The following is a 23368-nucleotide window of genomic DNA, read 5'->3' as shown; positions in this document are numbered from 1 at the left end:
CGACAAAAACAACAAGACGCGAGGCATTGAATTAAATACTGTATTTTATTCACTGAAACCGTCTACAGTTTGTATGACACCAGCACTGTGTCCCTGATCTTGGCGGCAGGGCGTAAGACACGCTCTCATGCCAAGAGACCACTCTGAACGAGCAGGAAAGTGGGACCGCTTGAACACAGGGAGACAGTTATATTGAACAGTACAATATAACAGCATTTACAGAGTTAAAGGATTGTACAAGATCACAGCTTTGAGAGAGAGAAAGAGATTTCTAAGTGGTGTCTGGAGACTAAACGGTTCATCAGAAGGCTAAGGTGCATCATCCGAACACCGATGACATGAGAATATAGAGTTTAAAGGTCAATGTCTGACTCAATGGGCACGTTTTATACTCGGCCTCACCGAATGGTGTCCGGTGACCCAAATCTTAACCCTCTCCTGAACCACGTCATATCTGTTTTTTACATCGTGACAACTGTCCATTTCTTTTAAATACATCGGACGTGTCCTGATGGGGTCTCGATTCTGTTTGCATCACCTTTATGCTCTTGTGGATTAAGTTTTCTGGACTGGAACTTCAGCACGAAGTTTGAGAATTTTTCAATAAGGCAATAAAGTCTATGCGAAGAACAAAAGAATGTACACCGTCCAGTTTCGTACATTCCAGTCTGAATAAAATGGATTATTATTAGTACTTGAAGTCAGTGTGAGTGGAATTAAGAAAAAACTGTGATTCAAACATCGAAAACGACATTTAAAATGAACATACGCACACGCTTGTTTTCAGATTCAGTGCGTGTGTGTGTGTGTGTGTGTGTGTGTGTGTGTGTGTGTGTCCTCTTGCTAATAAAACTAATTCCTAAAAACTACTTTTTTATCGCTAAAAGAAGAACTGCTGAAATTAAAAACATTCTCTATCTACAAGGGAACCTATTTGGTCAGAAGGTGTACTTATGTGTCGAGCTCGTCGATTTTTTTCTATTTCAACTCCCAGAATGTGGGAGAGTTTAAAAAAAAAAAGGAGATTTATTAGAAACTAGTTTAAATGCTGGACATTAGCTTAGCTGAAAGTGAAAGCAGAAAGCTAAAAGTAGATATTAAGTGCTTCAATAATAATAATTCTAATAATAATAATAATTAAATCCTCATTGTCGCTTTAAAATAGTGGTATGAGCGAAGAATGAAGCTGTGTAGCATAAACGCCACGAAAAAAAAAAAAACACATCCGAATTGTTCAATTGTTATAAATGAGCTTGTAACTATTCTATCCACACTTTACCGCTCACTTTTAATCCATATTCGTACTCGAATAAAACAATTCTTAAACAAAAAAAATCCTAAATATAATAAAAAATAAAGTGTCCTACATATTTCAATAGGTGTAGTTCAAGTAAACATCGTTTATGACTGGAGGGATTTGCATAAACTAACTCGAAAGATCTTCAAACATGCCTGACTATAGTTTTTAATCGATACGCGTTCGAAATTCGAGTCGACCCTTTCGATAGCTGAAAACTGTGGATCTGCGATGGAGGAAACGTAAAAAAGAAAAACACTTGTGCAATTAGCAATGGAAGTGTAAAATATTTTCCTAGTGTTCGATCGACAGCAATATCAGAGAATGCGTTCCTTTTTTTTTTTTTTTTACAGCATCGTTTAAAAAAAAAACAGCCTCCGGAAAGGAAACTTCGTCTTCGCAACAACATACCGAGGGCAAAACTACTGAACCACCGACAAACTAGACACTACAGCTCGAGCTGACAGAGAGAGGGAGGGAGAGAGAGAGAGAGAGAGAGAGAGAGAGAGAGAGAGAGAGAGAGAGAGAGAGAGGGAGAGAGAGAGAGTGAAAAAAGTAAAGTACATTCAGCTCAGTACCTTCGATAAAGCTAAACACGATACGCACGGCCTGAAAAAAAACGGTGATGTAGCCGAGAAATGCATCACTACTACTTTTTTTTTGTTGTTTTTCTTTTTCCTTTTCTTTCAAATAAAGCTCTAAATACTCAAAACTGAAGAACTAAGTCATAAAGTGCACTATAAATACTAATTTCATCTTTACAACAATAATGTCCTGAACTAAGAATTATAAATTCAAATATATAAGATTATAAAATACAAGGAGCGTTGGCATTTACACTATGCGGAAAAAAAAAAAAAAAAAAAAAAAAGCGGAATACTTTTTTTTTTTCATCTGAAGAGTTTAAAAAAATAATTGGCTCGCCTGCACCGATGACGAACATCAAGTCTGAAAAGCCGCGTTTTTTTTGTAGATACAACTCGACTTTGCTTCAAATGATCGCCGCAAGTACCTCAGGTTCATCGTTATAAAATAATAAACTGCCTTTTTTTTCTGAGTTTCTAATCTGCTGTAACATGCTGGTATAACTGAGAATAAAAAGTGTGTGTGTGTGTGTGTGTGTGTGTGTGTGAGAAATATTTGTGTCTATTTTTACATTTTGCTATAGCATTAAAGGATTAATCCGCCAACCGCGCCGAGTTACGGATCGCGACCCGGTGCGTTCCTTATGTACATCCTGATGCATCACCGTAATGCAAAAAAAAATAAAACCACGGAGATCCTTGAAGGACGTTTCTCTCACTTAAATGGAAAAAAACACAAATTCGAGTCTCCTGTCAGTTCTTTCTGGAAGCCTTACATGCTTCTAAACTGTGGTTCTCAAATCGTTCACTTCATTTCCGTACTAAAATGACCTTCGGAGAAAACAACACGTCTGCTGCCTACTGTATGCACAAAGAAACTGCTGCGAAAATCGGCGCTTGACTGTCGAATAAAGTTTCGAGACGCGACGCACCGCGGGGGGATGAATCACGACGATGTTCGACGACACTGAGACGAAATGAAAGGACCACACGGATGTAATGTCTCCTTTGAACAGCTACACTAACACGGGTCGATCTAAAGAGGACGAGTATCAATTCGATTACATTTTACACAACAGTTTTCCGTTTACAACAGTGGCAGATTAATAAATGACATTGAAATAGATTCACGTGTTGTGAAGAATGGCTCTTGTTTTCAAGAGGGGGGGAGGGGCAGAGACACGTCGCCTATGTGACTTTAGGCGTCTCGGGACGGTAGTCCTTCCTCTCGGACGTGTTGCGCTTGATTTTGGCCGCAGCCGGCTGGGACTCCTGGTTGAGGTGTGGGCTGGACTGGGATTTCTTCAGAGCTGCATCGTTCTCTTTAGCGCCCAGGAGCTCTCTCACGCCGTCTTTCAGCAGCTTCACGTACGTCTCGTAGCGGTTTTCCTGCAAACGTTAAAAAAAAGAGATGCCATTAAAAAAAATTAAAAGATCAGCTCCAGGACTGGAAAGTGACCAACTACCGACAAATTAAATACAATTCAATAAATAAAAACCTACATTCATTTTAATGTATTGTACAAAATTATATAATAAATGAAGACCAAATCACAATCTTTTTGCTGGAATTCTACATTTTTGGAGTCACTTACTAACTCCAAAAATACTCGAATGTCTGTTCATTCACAAATGTGCTGTTGATGCCGTACTTCAGAACATGATTCATTTGAAACGTACGTTTTTGAAATTTTTGTAATTTTACTTGACATTTTTTTATTTTATTTTTTTTATCACCATTACAGCGTATTGTACAAATTATAAAAAATTTTTGAGTCACTTGACTTTGGTATATGATTCACTCGAATTTTACATTTTTAAAACTTAATAAAATCATAGTATTTACAATAAATAAGTTTAATTTATTTATTTTTATAAAAATACAAGTGTTTGTACAAAATTATATACAAACAGTTTTACATTTCAAGACTAAATCACCATCTTTTTTCTGGAATTCTACTTTTTTGGAGTCACTTGACTTCGGGATATGATTCACTCGAATTTTACATTTAAAAAAAAGTAATAAAATCATGGTAATTTACTTAAAAAAAATAAATAAATAAAAAATCATTAATTTTTGATCACAGGGTATTGTACAAAATTTTTTTAATAAAAAAACATTTTAAGACTAAATCACAATCTTTTTACTGGGAGTCCAAATTTTTGAAGCCACTTGACTTCAGTATATGATTTACTCAAATTTTACATTTTTGAAATGTAATGAAATCATAGTATTTATAATAAAATAAAATAAAATTTTTTTGCAAGTGTTTGTACAAAATATGCAAAAATAATTTTATTTCAAGATCAAATCAATATCTTTTTGCTGGAAGTCTACATTTGTTTAAATCACTTGATTACTCAGCAGCAGCGACGTCTGAGACCGATTAACATCTCCGGCTTATCACATCGCTTCAATTTCAAATATGAAAAAACATCTGTATAATGAACTGCCAGTTATGGGGAGGTGGTAGCGGGTGGTAGCCGGTAGGCGGAGCTTAGTTGAAAAGGCATTAGGCTCTGAAGGCCGTGAGTTTAAATCCCAGCCGCACCAAGCTGCCTCCTCTGGGCCCCTGAGCAAGGCCCTTAACCCTGTAGCTGTTCAGTAGAACGCATGAGATAAATGTTAGTCGATTTGGATAAGGGCTTCTGCCAAATGCTATAAATGTAGGCCAAAAACTTTAGATGTGAATATTTCTCGGCTCTACACCCATCCTGAGCCTCACTATCCAGGAAGATTGTATAAAGTCTGAACTTAGTATAAAACTTTAAACACTAACAACTCCACCAAGCTTTTCTATAATAAGAAATCTAACTGGCACCGTGCGGCTCTTAATAAGCGACTGACACCGAAACAGGATAAACCTGCAGAGGTAAGATTACTGTGTTCCCGCATGTATCATTATAAAGACGTTTCCGCCTACAGCAGGCTCTGCCTGGGTGCCGAGAGATGCCGTCGGAATGTGTCTGTTCTACCTGTCGAGAACACGCAGCGCTTCATAAATCATAGGTTACTGTATTTCAGACTCTGGAGTCATGCACTCAGCCACACTCGTACACTCTGACCCCATAAAATTAAACCCTTCAGCCAAACGAGGAGTCCTGTGTTTTAAAATAAACACACATCTTTCAAAACACCACACAAGGTAATGTAGCATCAAGGTTTTTGATTAAAGGCTGAGCTTTAATCACTCAAGCCTAACACACACAGACAGAGCTATCGATCTGCACCATGCCAAAAGGAGTTTCCTGCAGAATCGATTGCTTCCCCAAAAACACAGGAAATATGAAGGTTTTTTTCTAAACTAATTCCTCTTTGAGGGAGTAAATGGTCCTGGTTTTTGATTCCCTGAAAATGATGAAAATTTTTCCCTGAAAAAAATGCTTACTGGATGGAAGCATTTGTTGCTCTAAAACCTGTTTATACTGTTCAGCATTGATGGAGCCTGATTGATGTGTGAGCTGCCCATTCCACAAGTACTAATGCACTCCATACCATCAGAGATGTGGCTTTTTTAACTGAGCGCTGATAACAAGCCAAATGGTCCCTCTCCTCTTTAGTCCGGAGGACATGGTTTCAAAATTTTTTTCCCTTTGCCTTAATACAATTTAAATGAGCTTTGTCCCAAAAAGGATGGCAGTGTTTGTGGATCATGTTCACGCATGCCTTCTTCCTTGCATGATAGAAATTTAACCTGCATTTGTTGATGGAACGGCAAAATGTGTTTACAGACAATGATTTCTGGAGGTATTCATCAGCCCATGCAGTGATTTCCATTACATAATCATGACTGTTTTAAATGCAGTGCCATTCGAGGGCCTGAAGATCACAGACACAGAGATTTCTCCAGATTCCTGAAACTTTGATGATATTATGTATTGTACTGTAAATGATAAGATACTCAACTGTTTTGCAATTTTATGTTAAACATTATTTTGAAATTGGTCCACAATTTGTAGACAGTCTTTTACAGATTTAACTTCTGAGAGACTCTGGCTTTCTAAGATACACTATTTACACCCAATCATATAACTGACCTGTTGTTAATTAACCTCAGCAAAATGTTTCTCCAATTGTTAAATTTTAATAACACTTACCCAGTGTCCTTACTTTTTAGGAACTGGGGTTGTATATAAAACAAGCTTCATTTCTACTCTGAAGTGCTAAATCAAAATGTTCCTCATGCAGCACTAAACCAATTCACAGCACGGCCACACAACCTCAATGATCAGGAACTAAAGACGCTTCTGGAACATCGATCTAAAATCCCACCAGAGAAATAGTCCATGACAGAACACGGTCTTGAAACATCTGTGTGGCTCTTACATGAATTAGACGGCTAGCCGGAGGATGTCTAGCTGTCTTTGATGTAGAGCGTGTTCAGAGGAAGAGGGATACACAAAGAGCCGATTGATTAGTGGCAATTGACGCTGATGCAGTCCAGGGGCTTTGTTCCAAAGAGTTTCGTGCCACTGCTGTGCAGATCTGAGGGAAGTGCGCTTAGAGTTTGAAGCACGCTGCAGGAGATCACTCCACTCCACCCGCACCCAGTCGAGAGCTCTGAAGTGCAGCGCAGCAAACCGGACGGGGGAAAGGAGCAGACGCCGTTACTGCGGTAGAGTGTTGTAGTGAAATGAGCTCACGCATGATGTGCAAAGGAAATAGTGTCCTGCATTTTCAACATAAAAAATCTCTATAAAACTATTTCTATTTACACTTTAATGTCGCATTACTATGTATATAAAGGGTGCAGGAAATTCTGTACATTGCCAAGCTGCAAATACAAATTTAAATTCTGGGAATTTTTGTCCCAGAAAAAATCCACTAGATTTCGAAGATTTCTTAAGATTTATTCAGCCACAAGAATGTTACTAAAGTACTGATGTAGGTGAGGTGAGAAGGTCTGGGAAGCAGGCAGTGTTCTCATTCATCCCAAAGGGTTGAGGTCAGCTCTTCGAAGCAGGAGATCTCCCATACAATCCAACCCATGTAAAGAATATCTTCAAGCGATGGTTTTGTGCACAGGGGTATGGTCATGCGGGAAGAGACTTGAGTCTCCTGGTACGAGTGAAGAGAAAATGTCCTTCTCCCGCATCATCATATGTAATATAGTGGTAACGTTTGGGGAAGAACCAAATATGGTTCAAAAACCATCACGTGTCCCGATATTTTTTTTTCCATATAGTTTATGTTCGTTGTAGAATTTCATTGTGCTGTAAAGTATTAAATAAAAAATAAAGTGCAATGTACAGATGATCTCTAGCTGGTGAAGTATGCCGTAAATCAGAAGTATTCAAATTGGTGACAACATTAGCTAGTGCCACGACGTTAGTTTCAGTAGTGAATTCTGATTTGTGTGTTAGTCTGGATCTCCAGGCTGTTTGGAGGCATCGTGGCTCTACTGCAAATCGTCTCATCAGTACATCAAGCACACCTGCCACCCACTATTTGAAAAGGTCCATCATTCCTTGTCAAGCGGCCCCTCGATGTGACACAGTTAAGCACACGACTGATGTTTCATATCCGCGCCTCGTATTTATTTATACGACGAATGATCCGTCATGACCAGGACACGAAACACTGGAAATGTTTAACATCTCTTCGAAAGGAAGAGATCCTCATTCCTAGGGTTGCAAAATTCCATGAAACGTTCCATGGGAATTAACAGGAAAAAATGGGATTAAATTGTGAATTTACATAATAGCAGGTCAGACAAATAATAAATATAGAGGTCATACTGCATCACCAACCTCAGAAATTGAAATAACAACATATTTATCTAAAAAATAAATGAAGCTATAACACACACTAGCACTCGTCCTCCTTCTCATCGCACCCAACCCGGGGGTATGTGTGCTGTTTTTCAGCTCTGCTCTACTCGTTATCTTGGAGATGCATGGTGTCACTGCTGCACTGCTGCAAGATATAATCTATGGATGAACTCCCCAAATACTGACCAGTTTCCAGGATGCTCCTGTTGTGTTGTGTGAGTTGTGGGAAGCCTGAGGCATGTTGCAGCAGCTTATAACTGGCTGGTGACCTTTAATAACCTTTATTTGCTTGGTCAATTGTAAATTAAGATTGTGGCATTGCGGGGTTTGTCGCTAAATGCAAGAAGAATAATGTCTGGGTTTGACTATTTGGATTGGGGGGGGAGTGTGTGTGTGTGTGTGTGTGTGTGTGTGTATGTTTGTGTTTGGTGAAAAGGATGTTTTTTTGATCCATGGCTAAAAAAAAACATTGTTAAAAGTAAAACCTCCTGAATGAATGCACATTCATCTTTCTTATTATTAAAGAATGTGATCTTTAGTGGCATCCAAGATTTATTTGATACCAAAATTCTTTTTTTCCCATCGTCTTGCAGGTCTGTTTTCTCCATCGATAACCGTTTTATACATTACACACCTGGTAATAGCACTGCGCGTGAAACGCAGCCCTCGCTTCATCTCTCTACATTTAAAAGAATGATGGGGCAGGACTTCGATCCTCTCCTTCGATCACCCCCTCGTCTATACCACAGAATCACCCAGCTGCCACTCTTGGGCCCTTGAGAAAAGAACGTAACCCTCTGTGCTTGAGGAGTGCTGTATTAATTGATCATTGGCAAATAAGTTCCAACCTAGCTATCGGTACTGGTACCACTATCGGACGACAAGATAGTTATTGAATTATTCATTCAATTGGTTTATTTATAATATACAAATTGTCGGGAATTTTGTCCTTTTAAGAGAAATTCCTGAAGCTGTACATAAAACGCAAAACAATTTATACCGCTAGACTGTCAATTTGCAAAATGCATAGAACAAATTGTGTTTCTGTTGCGGATCGAGTAGCCACAGGTTCGAACAGAAACTCTGAGCATTAGCACATACGTTTACGATCGGATAATCAGTAGCTTCTCATGGGAATAAAACAAATCCTTTAATTCATTTTTGACATACTCCCTGGCTACATTCATTCACTTATCCCAGTGTTTAACTACTGCCTTCTCTGAAACCTTTAAACCATTGAAATGTCTTAAAAGTGAAAAAAAAAAGCATTAAAGGTCTCAAAAATCTTATGCTGATATGCGCAGGTTTTACGCCTTCGTTTACAAGAAATGTCATCACCACACGCTGTTCCACGCACACACTAACACTGTTGTGTGCCAACTTGATTATCTGTCTCTGGACTGGTGCGCCACCTATTGGTAATAGAACGCACTAGCTACGTACTGCTGTGTTGTACCGCCACGCTAGCATCCATTTTATAACTGCACAATTAAAAGTCCTGGTTTGACTTAACCGGCCTTCACATTTTTATATAAACACAATCAATAAATTAATGTACAAAATACAAGGAATACAAGATGGAAGTGTTTAGTAACATCTCTGTCTAAAAACAACAAGCTTGGTCTGATATCAGCTGTAAGACGGCTCGGGGCAAAGTGATTAGAGAGTTGAACAAACATTCATTAAATGTTCACGTAGTGCATGAAGACAAGGTGTGTTGAGTCTGAAGCCTGTGCAGATTCCGACAAAGTTATGAGAAAAATGAGGTTTCATGTGTTTCCCATTCCCCGAATTCAGACTTTTTGCTAATTAGGACAGAAATGCTGCATCAAATGCTTCTACTTAAAATAAAGTGTTTCTTAATTCAAAGAGAAAAAAAAAAAACGGCTCAGAATTTCATTCTTCTCCGTCACTCGCTCAAATAAAAGAGACAGTGTTCAGCGGCGCATCTGTCAGCATGTTTAAACAAGATTATTCCTGTAAAATGGAGGTAAACCCTGTTCTAGCACTCGGCGAGAAAACGTGTCGAAGATAACGAGTGTAAGAATGTCGTGAAGTGACAGAGGGAATCTGAAAACCAGGGGCTTTTCTGACGAAACGAATTGCAACGCGACAAGTGCTTGCAAACGTGAGCGCTGTTCGCTTTACCTCAAACTCCAGGTAGTGCTCTTTCAGGCGGTACTCGTCCACCTCCTTGGCTTTGACCTTCCTGTCGGGGGGGTAGGACCTGTGCTCGGCTAATTCTGTAGAGACGTGCTTCAGCTTGGCCTCGTGTGACTTCAGCTGCTCGTCCTTCAAATATAAATAAAAAGTGAAACAGAAATCCCAGTTAAAAAACTTTTATGTATCCACTCCAACACGAAATACATCGTCATTATTCTCATATTTACAGAGTTCCGTTCAAATTGCTCTACGTTCTACGACGGTGAGATTCAGCGATTCGCATCGGCCCATTGGCATAAAAGTTAATGTGAAGCAAAAAGAAGTTGGCATTTGTATTATAATGCGTCGTTTTAAACATATTCGAATAAAAATAATTTTATTTTTTAAAATGCGCTTTACTTTTATTATTTAGAAGTTGACCAATATTTGTATATTTTAGATGGTTTTCTTGTCGCTGAACCGTTTCTCGAGCGCGTTCTGCTATGTGAACATGACGTTTTGCAACGCTTCAGAGACCGAGGCGTGTCCTGAGTGTCACATACAATACAGATTAACATGGCAGAGGTAGAGCTGTAACTTCCTGCAGACACAACAGGAAAACATTGTTTATTTAATCTTTTTTCTTTTTGCACAACAAAAATGTGTTAGAAGTCGGAAGGCAATTGACGATTTGCTTATTGTCTGAACCAAAGAAATAAAAGTGGTCGATCTGCACCATATTGAATTGCAGAGCATCGTATTTTTCAAATGTGTCGCACTGAATCACGTTGTGTTGAATGAGATCGGTAGCTGTTTCATATGTATCTTTAATGTATTGAATCGTTGGCTATGCATCGAGATGCGAATCGCAATGAGCCTCGCCCACCGGTTCACTGCTGTTCCTTCCTTCGACCACTTTTGATAGAACAGCCCACAAGAGGTGCAGTTTTGGTGATGCTCTGATCCAGTCGTCTAGCCGTCACTACTTTCCCATTTTTCCTGCTTCTAACACGTCAACTTTGAGACCAAAATGTGCATTTGCTGCCTAATAAATCCCGCTTGTGGAATCAATAATAGTAATAATAACAATAATAAAATTTTTTTTTAATAATAATTATATATATATATATATATATATATATATATATATATATATATATATATATATATATATATATATATATATACACAGTATATTTAAAAAAAAAATTGCAATGATAAAATAATTAATTTGTTCATACTGACGGGGTTAAAAGTGATTACCTCTTTTACATGTACCACTGAGAATCTAGACGACACTAATAACCGCGTTCTGAGACATCGTGCATTCTTTCTTTTGTGCTTTTGATTTCACCTGTGACATCCTGGTGGTGGTGGCTGGCAGCAGCGGGCGGCTGAATTTCTTTTGCGATCCGATGGCGGCGGGAAAAGAGGGTGCGGAAAACATGGCAGCCACCGAGTTGATGACTCTGATCCAGGACTCCATCTCCTCGGGGCTACTGCGGAGGAAACGAATGACGATAAACGAGCGTTCATGATCAAAGCCTGACTATTAAACGGATTAAAATTCATCTGCTCTAGGATGGTATCGTGATAATGGAACGGCGTACATTTATCTTCGCTGCAAAGCGTCCTATACCGTTTGAATGCGTTTGATGTGACCGTGTCAGCGTTCCAGCACAATTGGAAATATCGACACTGTGGGAAAAGTGCAGGAATGCTCTCACTTTGTTTCCTATTAAGGTGCTCTAGTACTTTACTACTGTCACAGAGTGAACTTCTCTAATTAACATGTTTAAAAATGGTCCCGAAGGAGAGCTCCAGTCTATTTTTTATTGATTAGGCCCTTTATTTAGTTTGTCATGAATACTAATGCAAGTGGGAGAAGGGGGGTGGGGGGTGGGGGGCAGCAGCTAGTACAGACTAAGAGGAGAAGATATATGTGTTTTCACGATCAACCCAAGCATGAAATTAGATTTTGGTTCAAGGGGAGGTCTCTGTTCTCTCCCCTGTCTCAAGTGTGGTCCTGTGAGTGATGGCATTTCTGTCTTTGATAAACTGTGTGTTTCCTGGACAGTCAGAAACTCTTACTGGGCTTGAAAGAGGAAGACTCTCCAGTCGGCCGTCTTCAGTTTCAGCACGTTGGGCTTCTTCTCGTAGTCCACAGCCTTTATTGCGAGGGCGTGATGCACGCTGATGGCGTTCTTCAGGTCCTCATCAGAGAGGGACTTCTCTGGTTTAAATTCGTCCTGCAGGACAACACTTCATTTAGGCAAGAAATACAGCATTTTACTTCCAGTAACATTCACAAATTTATCCCAAATGACACCATTCAAAATGTTTATCTTTCAGATGAAAACCTGTGGCTCTGGTTCGTTATTTCTCTGTCAAGTCTACAAGGATTCACTTGTCTTTGTACTGTATTACTCATGACCTGAGTGATGTGCTTGAAATATTATTTAATGTTATTATTTCAGGGTTTTGAGTTATTCTATTGTTGCTTGTATTTAAACCAGAAAATAATACACTTCTTTATTATTTATTAATTTAGCAAACATTATTCACGTACTGATCTCGCACTCTTTTTTATCCTTTCGTGATTTCCCAACAATAACCATTTTTTATTTATTAATAAGATGATTTTTTTTAACCCTTCATAATTCCGTTCATTGTAGCAGTTATAACATAATATGCGATAAATGTTTGAAGTTTTACTTGTCATATGTACAGCAATATCAAACATCAAAACAATATTAAACAGTAAAGAGAAAAGAAAATAAGGAAAGAATAGTAATAACAAAGCATAAGAAAGTATATTATATATATATATATATATATATATATATATATATATATATATATATATATATATATATATATATATATGAAAGTTATTTCATGTAATAATATGGAAGATGATGGTGTACAAAGAGAATGTTTATACAGTAGGTGTGCAAAAAATATGCAAATAAAATAAGTCGAGTGAGCGAGTAAGATGCAATAGTATTAGTATATAATTGTATATAATATATATATTGCACTATTATATATTAGTATATAACAGTGCAATGGTATTAAGAAATCTGGGAATTGAAAATTGTGCAGTCCCAGTGTTTTAACAATATGTATGAAATGTATGACAGAGTCAGTATGCACAATATATATATGTCTAATTGTTTATATATTTTTTTTATTTTTTATTTCAAATCAACTAAATACCCAATATAGCAACATTATCATTGAGGGAATGAAGGTGGGGCAAATGTTACACCATCCAACCTCATTCCTGACAGTTCAAGACTCCTCTCCATCCAGTCCTGTGCATTCTGGCTATATCTGGAGTACAGTATTTGTAGCTGTACATATTGTATGCAGTTCTTGAAAAGGTCACTGCATAAGAATCAATAGAAACCTTCCAAATCTCACCAATTACACAATTACACAATAATACACACCTGTGCTAAACATAACCAACAATTTGTGCTCAACAACATATCTAGACTCTAAAAATATAAAATACAAAAGTTATTGCGTGTATGATAGAACTTTCCGGAGCGGACTGAGGTAAATAAGTGTGTGGGAGGTGTTGTCAGAGCTCGTGGCTATACTGAGAAGTGTTAACTAGGTCAGCGAGGTGCAGGAGAAGCTGAGTTATAAATTCAGGCCACGCTGACACGTGTGTGTTTGTGTGTGTTTGTGCATGTGTGTGTGGCGCGAATGGGTAAACATTATCGACTCGCCTTCAGTCCGTTAGATGTGATGTCAAGGTTATCACTTTTCATATTCCAGAGCCGCTACTCCTCACATGAAAAGTTCAGCTGTTCTCAGATGCTTGCAGCTTTGATGGGCTTAACGGCCTCCATTTTTAACCAGAGATTTTTAGCTCCAGTGTCTCAGTAAAGGCTCTGAGTAACATTTTGAAAAAGAGCATGGAGCCAGGCGGAAAATTTTATTAATTAAATATTTAAGATGAAACCTAATATATTCATGAAGGTTTTGAGAGGGAAACCTAATACACAAAGTAATGGATCGGAAAATCTAAATACTGTATACAATGTGGTATCAAAAAGTTTCGAGATTATATATATTACACCCCAACAGATGACAGTACAAGGCTGCATGCACAGTCACAGGAAGCACCGACCTTCATAAGTCAGAGCGCCGAAAGACATTGTCCTGTGTACATCGGGAGCTGTGCGACTGGTGCTAATCTGACCACGTGCGTTACCACATCTGCGATTTCATCATTATCAGCATGATATCAATTATAAATAAAAAAATAATAGCGCTCTCCGTGCAGCGTGCAGTCGCACGTGTAAAACCAACCAGCACATGGCATCAGCGAACCTTCTCAGCCGCTCCAGCAACAGATGCAACCCGGAAAAACTATCGGTATGGATATAATATCAATCAATCGGCCAACCTCTATATCTAGTAATAAGCCTGTTTTAGTTCAACCAAGTTCATAAGTAATGACAAGAACTAACTCTAGCTGTAGCTCTTGCTTTTAGCTCATGTTAGTAAAAATCTTTTAACAGCAAAGAGAAAAATGTAGATTCGTTCAGTTCACATTTTTTCCCAGAATTTGTGGGGGGTTAAAAATTGTGTTTAAAGTACACTGTGGAGGCACTACTGAAAAACCTGCACAGCAACCTTGCACGATTTGCGAAATCGGAATTGATTTACAACTGTTTGAGAACACGTTTAACTTTCCCCACGTAATGCTGATGCAAGTCTCCGACTCCCCATACAGCCCACATTGGCTGAGAAAGCAAATGAATCTGTCATGTTCTATGATAAGTGTGAGACTGTCGAAAAGTCCTCGTCTCTGCACGAAGCCCAAAGTCCATTTTAAATTCTAATTGTAAGCGACACTTCACTGTGTACTGCTGATGAGCCGCTGCGATTAATTCAACACGATTGCCACTCAACGGTTAATACATCAGGCACACGGTTCGGCTTGAGCTGAAATTAGTCGGGACAGTGCAGGCAACATCCTTCTCGTTTCCTAGCAAAAATGACCATGCCTGGGTCGCACATAAAACACCGCAGCTCCACAGCTGCCCATGTGAAGCTCAGGTGATGAGGTTTTCCGCTAATGTCTGGGCAGTTGGGTCACAAAGTCACTGTTCGCCTTTTAAGATTTTCTTTGGAGAATAGTTCACTTATCTTGTACTACATTTAGCCAGCCATTATTAAACCTTTATATCAGCATTTATGATAATCTCTTTCATCAAGTCTTTCATTTTTTTTTCATACAACTGTCCATCAACTAAGATTGCTGGGAAACAGGCAGCGTTTCCTTGTGCTACTCGGGACTTTAATGGCACCAAAAAAACAAAAAACCTCCATAAAACTCCAAAACCTTATACATTTTACATAATCAATTATCTTCACGTCACAATGACCAAATTGACAAATTGTTATCTAAACCGAATCCCTATACTGCACTCCAATCCTCCGTAAATGTAAAGAACATAACACTAATCTGGCTTCGCAAAAAAGCCTACACAGACCTCCAGTAATGTATATACAGCCTGTGACTGACACATCCACATACAGCCGAGTGTAAAAATACGCATCCCCCATGGATTCTAGATGGAAGAAATGGAGAAAGTTTGCCAAGATCCTCTTGGACTTCAGAGTAAGAACAAGTGTTTTTTTTTTGTGACAGGACCACAGGGAAAGCTCAGTCTATATCTGCTCTGTGAAACAAGGGATGTGATCAAAACCATCTAAATCATATCCAAAGTGAAATAAGCATAAAAAAATGACAGATTGATTAAAAATCATCTCCGAGGCAGAAACAGTCTTTGACTTCGGAGAAAATGTCTATAGACACTATATTATTTATTGTCCGATATCCAAATTTACATACCGCACGATTTTCCCGAAAATCTCCACACTTGCAACAGCTTCAGCGAATTATTAACAAGAGCGTAAAACAAACATTCCTCAAAAGTTTCTTTCGTAGAAGAGCCGGAAAAAAACGGCATTGGGAATAAATGAGAGATCAATCTACTGATGAGAATAAGGGAAGAGTATTTATTTATTTTTTTTTGTATTTTCTCTACAGGCAGTTCATATGCTCTGAACCCCAAATGTGTAATAAATGATTGCTCTAAATGGATTTTTTTTTTACAGAATTTTTTGTGTTTCTATTCAAATAATTCAACTTTATTTTAAAATAATATTAATATAATTTTCTAATCACGTTTTAGTAAAAATGTTTTTTATTCTATGTGGATTATTTTACAGTCAAATATAAATTTCTACTCCAATTCTTATGCTCTCGATTTATTTATTTATTTATTTATTTATTTATTCATTCCCCGTTGTAGATTACAGACCAGCCTTTAAAAGCATTTCGGTTCTCGTCATAGCCGTTTGATTGTTATATCTGTGAGTCTTCAAATAATAGTGGAATAAATTCAAACCAAGTGGATTTGGAAAGCCTTTTAAATGAAGGCGGTTATAAAGGATTGATCAGCGCATACTGCGTTTCTTCATACGTTGCTGGAAAAATTGTTTCCGACGTTCTAAAAAGAGCTTTGCTTTTTCCTTCCGTCGACAGAGTTCCATTTACCGTTAATGGCTCGTCATTTGCATTTTTCTCTCTGTCCTTTTTTTTAACTTTTTTTAACAGGAGGCTGCAAACGACTGCCAAAAATAAACAATAAATAAAAGGTGCCTTGTTGCTTAATATTAATAAGTAAATTATGTTGTAATGGAAATCGAACCTGAACGTAAATCACTCGGAACTCAAGTATAATTCTGAAGAAAGCATGGACGATGTAACGCATGTTGCTGCAAGTGCAAATGAACGCAGTCGCACAGGTGCACGTTCATCAGCGCTGATGTAGCTGAAAACAGAAAGCAGTGACTGATGATTGCAATGGCGTATCTCCGCCCCAATCGAGAGGTTAATGGAATCCGAAAAAATTATTACAAATTTGCAATATTGTCGAACAATTAGCTTCATTTAAAAGTCATGTTTATCAACAGGACGAAGAGGAACGTGTGAAAGGAAAGAGTACCTTCTGTAAATACAGGATCATGCCCTTGAGAACAGCATAAAATGTCTTCCAGCCTCTCTTTCCTCTAGGGGCTAGAAAAGATGAACAAAAAGACATGGATCAAACTTACGAAAATACATGAAAACCAAAATAAGTGAATAAAAAACACTCTTTAATACCAATATAATCCTCATCACATTCGCTGCACTAAGGAAGAGGTTTATGAGGTTTTCATTTTCATTCCGTACGACCGGGCGATCCGAACGCAGGAACGTTTCTAGCAGGTCTAGCGGGTGAACTTGACCTCGCTTTGGCACACCGTATTCCGGAGATGGTGCGAAACTGCTGTACTCGCAGCCGACACCAGGAACAAAAAATAAATCATCTCCCTTCCATCAGATTCAGGAAATTAATTAGCTGCCAGATCAGAGGTGGGTTTTCGAACCCTTGTCTTATGAACCTTTTACATCTCCAATATCACAGTATAAAAGAAAAGACGCCTGTTTTTTCCCGCAACATCTGCCGAGTTCAAGCGAAAAGGGCACCTGTTAGCATACTGTCAAAATGATATGTTACGATGACACGCTATTTAATTTTAGACCATTGGGTTTTAGTAGTTGGGGGTGGGGGGGATTATTCTTGATGTACCCAAATGCCACAGCGTCATTCTGCAAACTTTAATCCTCCGCTATTTCAGCTGACAAACAGGTCCGAATTCTTTTCCTTCATTAGGTGTCCTCTGAAACTCATTATACAGGGGACACTCATGGTCTTGAAATACAAAGCACCGATGGCGGAATGCTGCGCGCTCGTGCCGGGTCATTAGCATTTTGTATTCCACTTCGCAGCAATTATTTCAACAATCTTTCCTGCTTCGCGTCGCCATCGTTTATCTGGTGGATTGCATCATCGATCACCACGTGTTTTTTTTTTTTTTTTTTACAGAAAAGCAAAACACGTAGACGACAAAACATAGCAATTAGGGGTGACCCCGAATACTCAATGCTTCAATAAGAGGATCCTGATTCAGTTCAAGTGTTATGAAACAAGGATCGTCCCATTTTGGCTCAATGTATAATTTTACATTGAACTACCGTTTTTTTTCCAATACGTTAATATATAACCTATTATGATTATGATGGAAATACAAATGTAAAAAGAAAAGAAGCTTTTAATCAATATTTTTAGTGTGTGAATAAATCCAACCTTGTAACAGGTTTCACAATATTTAACAATGTCTCGGAGATTAAATGTATTTTCTGTTCATTCCGTAAATTAATTTTTGAGCGCTGGACTCATTTTATTTGATTTGCCGACACGTGAAACGTGAATCCGGTCGGCAGTGTGGACTTTAAAACGTCATCAGGAATCATTTTTACAACAAAGCCTCAGTCGAAGACACCCTAATAGCAATTTTACATTTTTTTGTTTTTAAAACCTGTTTGACATTTTTTACTGCTTTATAAATACGATAAAGGATCAAAATGAAAAACTGAGTGAAACACTATGATCAAACACGTCATTCGTTAAAAAAAATACCTCAGAACTGCCACGTATCCGACGCAGATTCATATTCTGTAACGTCTATAAATTCATGGAAGTTCTGGACGTAAAATAAGGCTTTCAGGTTTCTTACTAAAATATTGTGTTTTTCTGTGTATAATAATCGTTTTTTTATATATATATTTATAATATTTTTTTTTATTTACATTTTTTAAATATATAAAAGCATAAGAATAAGTAAATAACTACATAGGGATGAAATGTATGATGTGTTCTTTCAACGGCTGTGGTAGAAGTGGAATAAAACAACGCACATCACTAAAGAAAAATAATCACATCACTCGGGCTTTTTACTCTTCACACATCAAAAGTCGTACTTTTCTTGCCGTCCATGTCGGCGTGGATTTTCCGAGCCAGGAAGCCTGCTTTGTAAACGGCAGCGTTGGGATCATGGGCGATGTCCAGGAACGGGTTGCTGCCGCTGCTGATCCTGCTGATGCTCTTGGTGTGGGCGTTGTCGTTCTTGGTGTCCGCAAGTTCAGACAGCGATTTCTTCAACTCGTCCCCGTCACTGAAAACAAAACAAAACAAAAACGAGAAACAAACTACAGTTACTTTTCCTCTTTTTCTCTCCCAGCATTCAATTTACTTTATCCAACTATGCTAATGATATTTCTGAAGAAATAACGACGGAATTGTGCAGAAATAAAGGCGGAATTGCGAAAAGTTGAATCGGAATTTTGCAGAAATGAAGTCGGAATTGCGAGAAATAAAGTCAGAATTTTCTAGAAAAAAGGTGGAATTGGCAGAAATATAGTTGGAATTGCGAGAAATAATGCAGGAATTTTGTTAGAAATAAAGTTGAAAATGCGAGCGATAATCGCAAGTAAAAAAAAAATCTGAATTGCACGCCAAAAGTCAGAACTCTAAGACATAAGGTCCAAATTTTGTGAAGAAATAAATTGGAATTACGAGAAATAAAGTCGGGATCGCGAGGGAAAAATGTCAGCGTTGGCAGAAATAAAGTCGGAATTGCGAGGTAAAAAAGGTCTCAGTTGGCAGAAATAAAAGTCGGAATCTCAAGAAAAACTTAAAAAAATACTGCTTATGCAATAAACTATTTATGTAGCTGATGTAGAAGCTGCTCTTCATTAAAATACAGAAAAAGATGACAATGTGTAAGTTTTAATATCAGGAGGAAGTAAAGTAATATGTTGAAGTGCAATGAGCTGATGCATGCACAACAAACAAAAGTATATATAAAAGGTAAAAAAAAAAAAAAAAAAAAAAACAACCCACACAAAGTAGAGGCTCTAGTGGAATTCCATTAATACGTATCTGAAAGCTGGTGAAAGACAACGTGGGCTGATGTGTAGGAGGGAATCTACGTTGTGTGTTTTTTTTTTTTTAATAACCAAACGCATAACGGCAAAGCCATTTAGCTCTCAACAACTCAGCAGCAGCCAATACAGGCATCTCTACAACGTACATTCGTTTATTTTTTCCTTTCTTTACTCTGCTTGACTCTTTCTATATGCAATAACCTACTACTTCACAAGCAAATGTTCTCTGAGAGGGACAAAGTTCTTGTCACTGCTGCTCTCACGCCCACTTTGTGAGTGTGATACTATAGATGCAGGTATGAGACGATGAATCAGCATTTTTCAGCGATGTCTCTCTCTCTCTCTCTGGATGTTAAAACTTTACTTATTCTGTTGCCTGTAGCCAAACACACAATTATCTGATGATAATGATCCGACCAGCCATGCGTGCTGAAACCCTGCTGCTTTTCATTGCAGAGGATAAAAAACAAACATTGTGTTTAGGAGAGAAGGAAAGCTGGATTCTATTATTCTCTATACGAAACATCTGTTCCGGTGTCCAAAACTTCATATATACGTGGATTAAACCCTTGTAATTCCCTATGTGAAGAAATGTTTGTGGAAAACTCACAATGTTTGTGAACACAACATTTAGTCTCCATTCACACGATAATATCCTCCACTCTTCTGGGAAGATGTTCCTCCAGATTTTGGTGTAGATTTTTGCTCATTCAGCTAGTTTGTTAATTAGTTTTTCTGATTTGTTAAATCGCTTTTTCTGATTGGTTAATCTGATTTAATTTGTTGTTAAGAGTGCATCATGTGCATTTATATGAATTTTACTTCTCCAACTTTAGATTTTGCGAAACACCAAAGCACAGTAATTCATCCACTACAAGCAGCATTTCCTCAGAGCTGAAAGCTCCGTTCTGAACCTAAAATAATCCTGAACCTAAAATAGTGTTCTAAGCAGATCTACTACACGCACTACATTAAAATAGTGAACAAGGAAAGATGATCTATTTTTGTATTCATGTTTGTATCGCTCTAAATAATTTTAACATATTTTAAAAATGTACGGACATGAAGTAAAATACTCTTTTACAACTGTCCAACATATAAATAAAAGAAATATAAAAAATTATTAAAATAAATTAATTATAAGATTAAAATTTTTTAATTTTTTTACTATTAAGTATTAAATATAAGTATAAAAAGTACTATGAAAAAATTTAATAAAAAAATAGATATACAAAAATAAGATAAAAAGGGACGGGTTTCTCAATCTGGAGGAAAAAACAAGGAAAAATGTCCTTTTTAGATGTAAAGATATTGAGGTAGCTGTGAAAGATGCTGACATAAGATCTCAAAGTAGTTACATAAGCAGTGACTGCAGTTCGCCTCTAAAGACGTGCTGTGACTGAGAGCTCTGCCAGTGCAGTGTGACCATACGGACCAATTCATCCATAACTCATCGTATCATGCATCCGTGTGCGTTTGTACCAAGGCACAAATTGAGCGGAGACAGGTCGTGGAATCGAACCATGCCAGGAATTGGGGGGATGGACTGCTGTATCTGGGCTGGAGAAACACGAGGCGAGTGAAAGATCATGAAAATCGGCAGGATTTCTTTTACTCCGGTATTTATGCAGCCGGCTGGGGGAAGTGTGATCGGCAGAGAAAAACGAAAACAAAAATCACGATTTTAGGAGTAAAGGTATATTAAAAAGGATAAAGAATAAAAGGTATATATATAATAAATGAGAAGATTGTAAGAGTAAATGTATGAGCAGGTGCAGCAGGTAAAAATCTTTTCAGTAAAACTGCGGCAGGCCAGCAGACAGCACGTCCACACACACTTATTAAAGTGAAGCAGCTGTCTGAGAGAACAGTGGCACCAGATGCAGCAATCTGAAGCAAGGTCAGCTGAAGGTCAGTGTGAACTTCTGACACAAAGTTGAAAATCCCTTTGATTAAAAATCCTTTCATGTCCACTGTGCGCAAAATAAAGTGAACTGTCCACCCCAGTGGTGCTGAAACAAATCATAGAGTCTTTGGTAGTCATAACTCAGGATCTGGTGTGATCACCTTTTACACACCGGATCTCATTTACGTCATCAGATCTTAAGCCTACTTTAATAGTTCATACTGACCTTGAAAAAAGCATGTTTGCTCACAGCTCTGCTTTGGCTATTGTTCAAAGTTTCAAAGATCAAAACTGGACAGCGAGAACATGGACGGTGGGGGTCGAGACAAATGATGTACTGCTTGCCAGTTTCCAAACCAAATTACACATACGCGAGAGAAACTCGGAAAAGGATTTGGCTCTTATTTTCAATTTGCTGTCAAAATATTATATCTGACTATTTGACTATATTATAGACAATGTGAAAAAAAGTATTGGGACACCTGGCACACAATTATATAGTTCATCTTTGGATGTTGTTGCATGAAATTAAACTGTTAAATTGTTTTTGACTTTTTAATACTATCAAATATATACTGTATATATATATATATATATATATATATATATATATATATATATATATATATATATATATATATATATATATATATATATATATATATCTTCACACACACCGCATAGATTTGAGCATGTAATAATAAATAGCATATAAAGAGAATTTGAACTGAGAAGAGTGAAGTGTATAAATGAAACATGTTGCAGGTCTACAGGCAGACAGGATCATGCCGTGTTTGCTGCACATGGCGTCTGCAGTCTGTAATTTAGTAGATTACCTATGCTACAATGAAGTGGTCTCACACCACTGGCGGAGCTGATGGCTGATGTTAATTACGGCTTTTTCTCAGCTCTCACCAATGCCAGCGTTCGCCTCGGCACATACATGCACTTCAAACCGCACACGCTTGTCCGGATCTATGACTCCTGCACGGCTAATGTGGATTCCACACAACGTATGCAGGATCACACGAAATCGTTCTGATTAAACCGACAGGCATTCCATGGTAAAATCGGGTGTCGAATTAAAAAAAAAAGAGAAAGTTCTGAAAAAATTTATAAAACACACGTTTTCAGTAATTATTGTTTATTTATTGTTTGTAGGCAGATGAATGAGAGCTTTTCGACTCATTACCCACATAGATGCAATTTAATCAGGAAATAATCGCTCTTTTCTCGACATATATTCGCTCATCCATCCTCTTTTCTCGTGATATTTGCTCATCCATCTGCCACTGATGACTACTGAATGCCTCTAATAACTGTTTTTATATCTCTAAATGTATGAAAGTAACTGAATCAGCTGTAAGATGAAAATGATGGTATGGTAAAATAAGGCCTTGCTCTCTGTGGGGTGGGGAAACGGGGGGGCGGGGGAGTGAGAGGGCAGATAGGCAGGGGGCAGCTGAAAGGTGGGAAGAAAAACCAATGGCAACTGGAAAAAAAGCCACTGAAAAACTCAATGCACATCAGAAAAGCCGCGTGCACATTCCTGCAGGGTTAAAAATGAAAGGCTTTCGACAGACGCGTAAAACAGGAAGCGTCAATCATGGAAAGAGCGTGAATGAGAATTTGCGAGACTTTACTCTTTTGTTGTCGTTCTTTTATCGCTCTTCATGGTCACTATGAAACCGATGAATCGTAAAACCGGGGACATTTCTTAGTGCTGGTGGATTTAAGGGCCACTGACAGCCAACTAATTGACCGGCTATTCAAAAAGAGACAAAGCAAATCCATAGCAAGTAGCA

At 38.0% G+C, this 23368-nt stretch overlaps 1 protein-coding gene across 18 annotated transcripts in view; it reads right to left on the bottom strand.

The window, feature by feature from the left end:
• Window positions 1–26: 26 nt before the first annotated feature.
• Window positions 27–23368, bottom strand: part of psd3l (pleckstrin and Sec7 domain containing 3, like) — a 130724-nt gene continuing 107382 nt past the window's right edge. For all 18 annotated transcript variants that reach the window (XM_083568097.1, XM_083568098.1, XM_083568087.1 and 15 more), the window contains 6 exons: window positions 18692–18885; window positions 16833–16903; window positions 11887–12044; window positions 11150–11294; window positions 9802–9945; window positions 27–3270 (listed from right to left, as the gene is read on the bottom strand). In XM_083568097.1, coding sequence (XP_083424223.1) covers window positions 3070–3270; window positions 9802–9945; window positions 11150–11294; window positions 11887–12044; window positions 16833–16903; window positions 18692–18885 — 913 coding nt within the window. In that variant the 3' untranslated portion in view covers window positions 27–3069. The remainder of the gene's footprint in view (window positions 3271–9801; window positions 9946–11149; window positions 11295–11886; window positions 12045–16832; window positions 16904–18691; window positions 18886–23368) is intronic.

Source organism: Silurus aristotelis (assembly GCF_946808225.1).
Source record: "Silurus aristotelis genome assembly, chromosome: 18".
In the NCBI taxonomy this organism is placed as follows: Eukaryota; Metazoa; Chordata; class Actinopteri; order Siluriformes; family Siluridae; genus Silurus; species Silurus aristotelis.
Note: the sequence above shows the minus strand (reverse complement) of the source record. Positions and strands in the feature narration are given on the sequence as shown.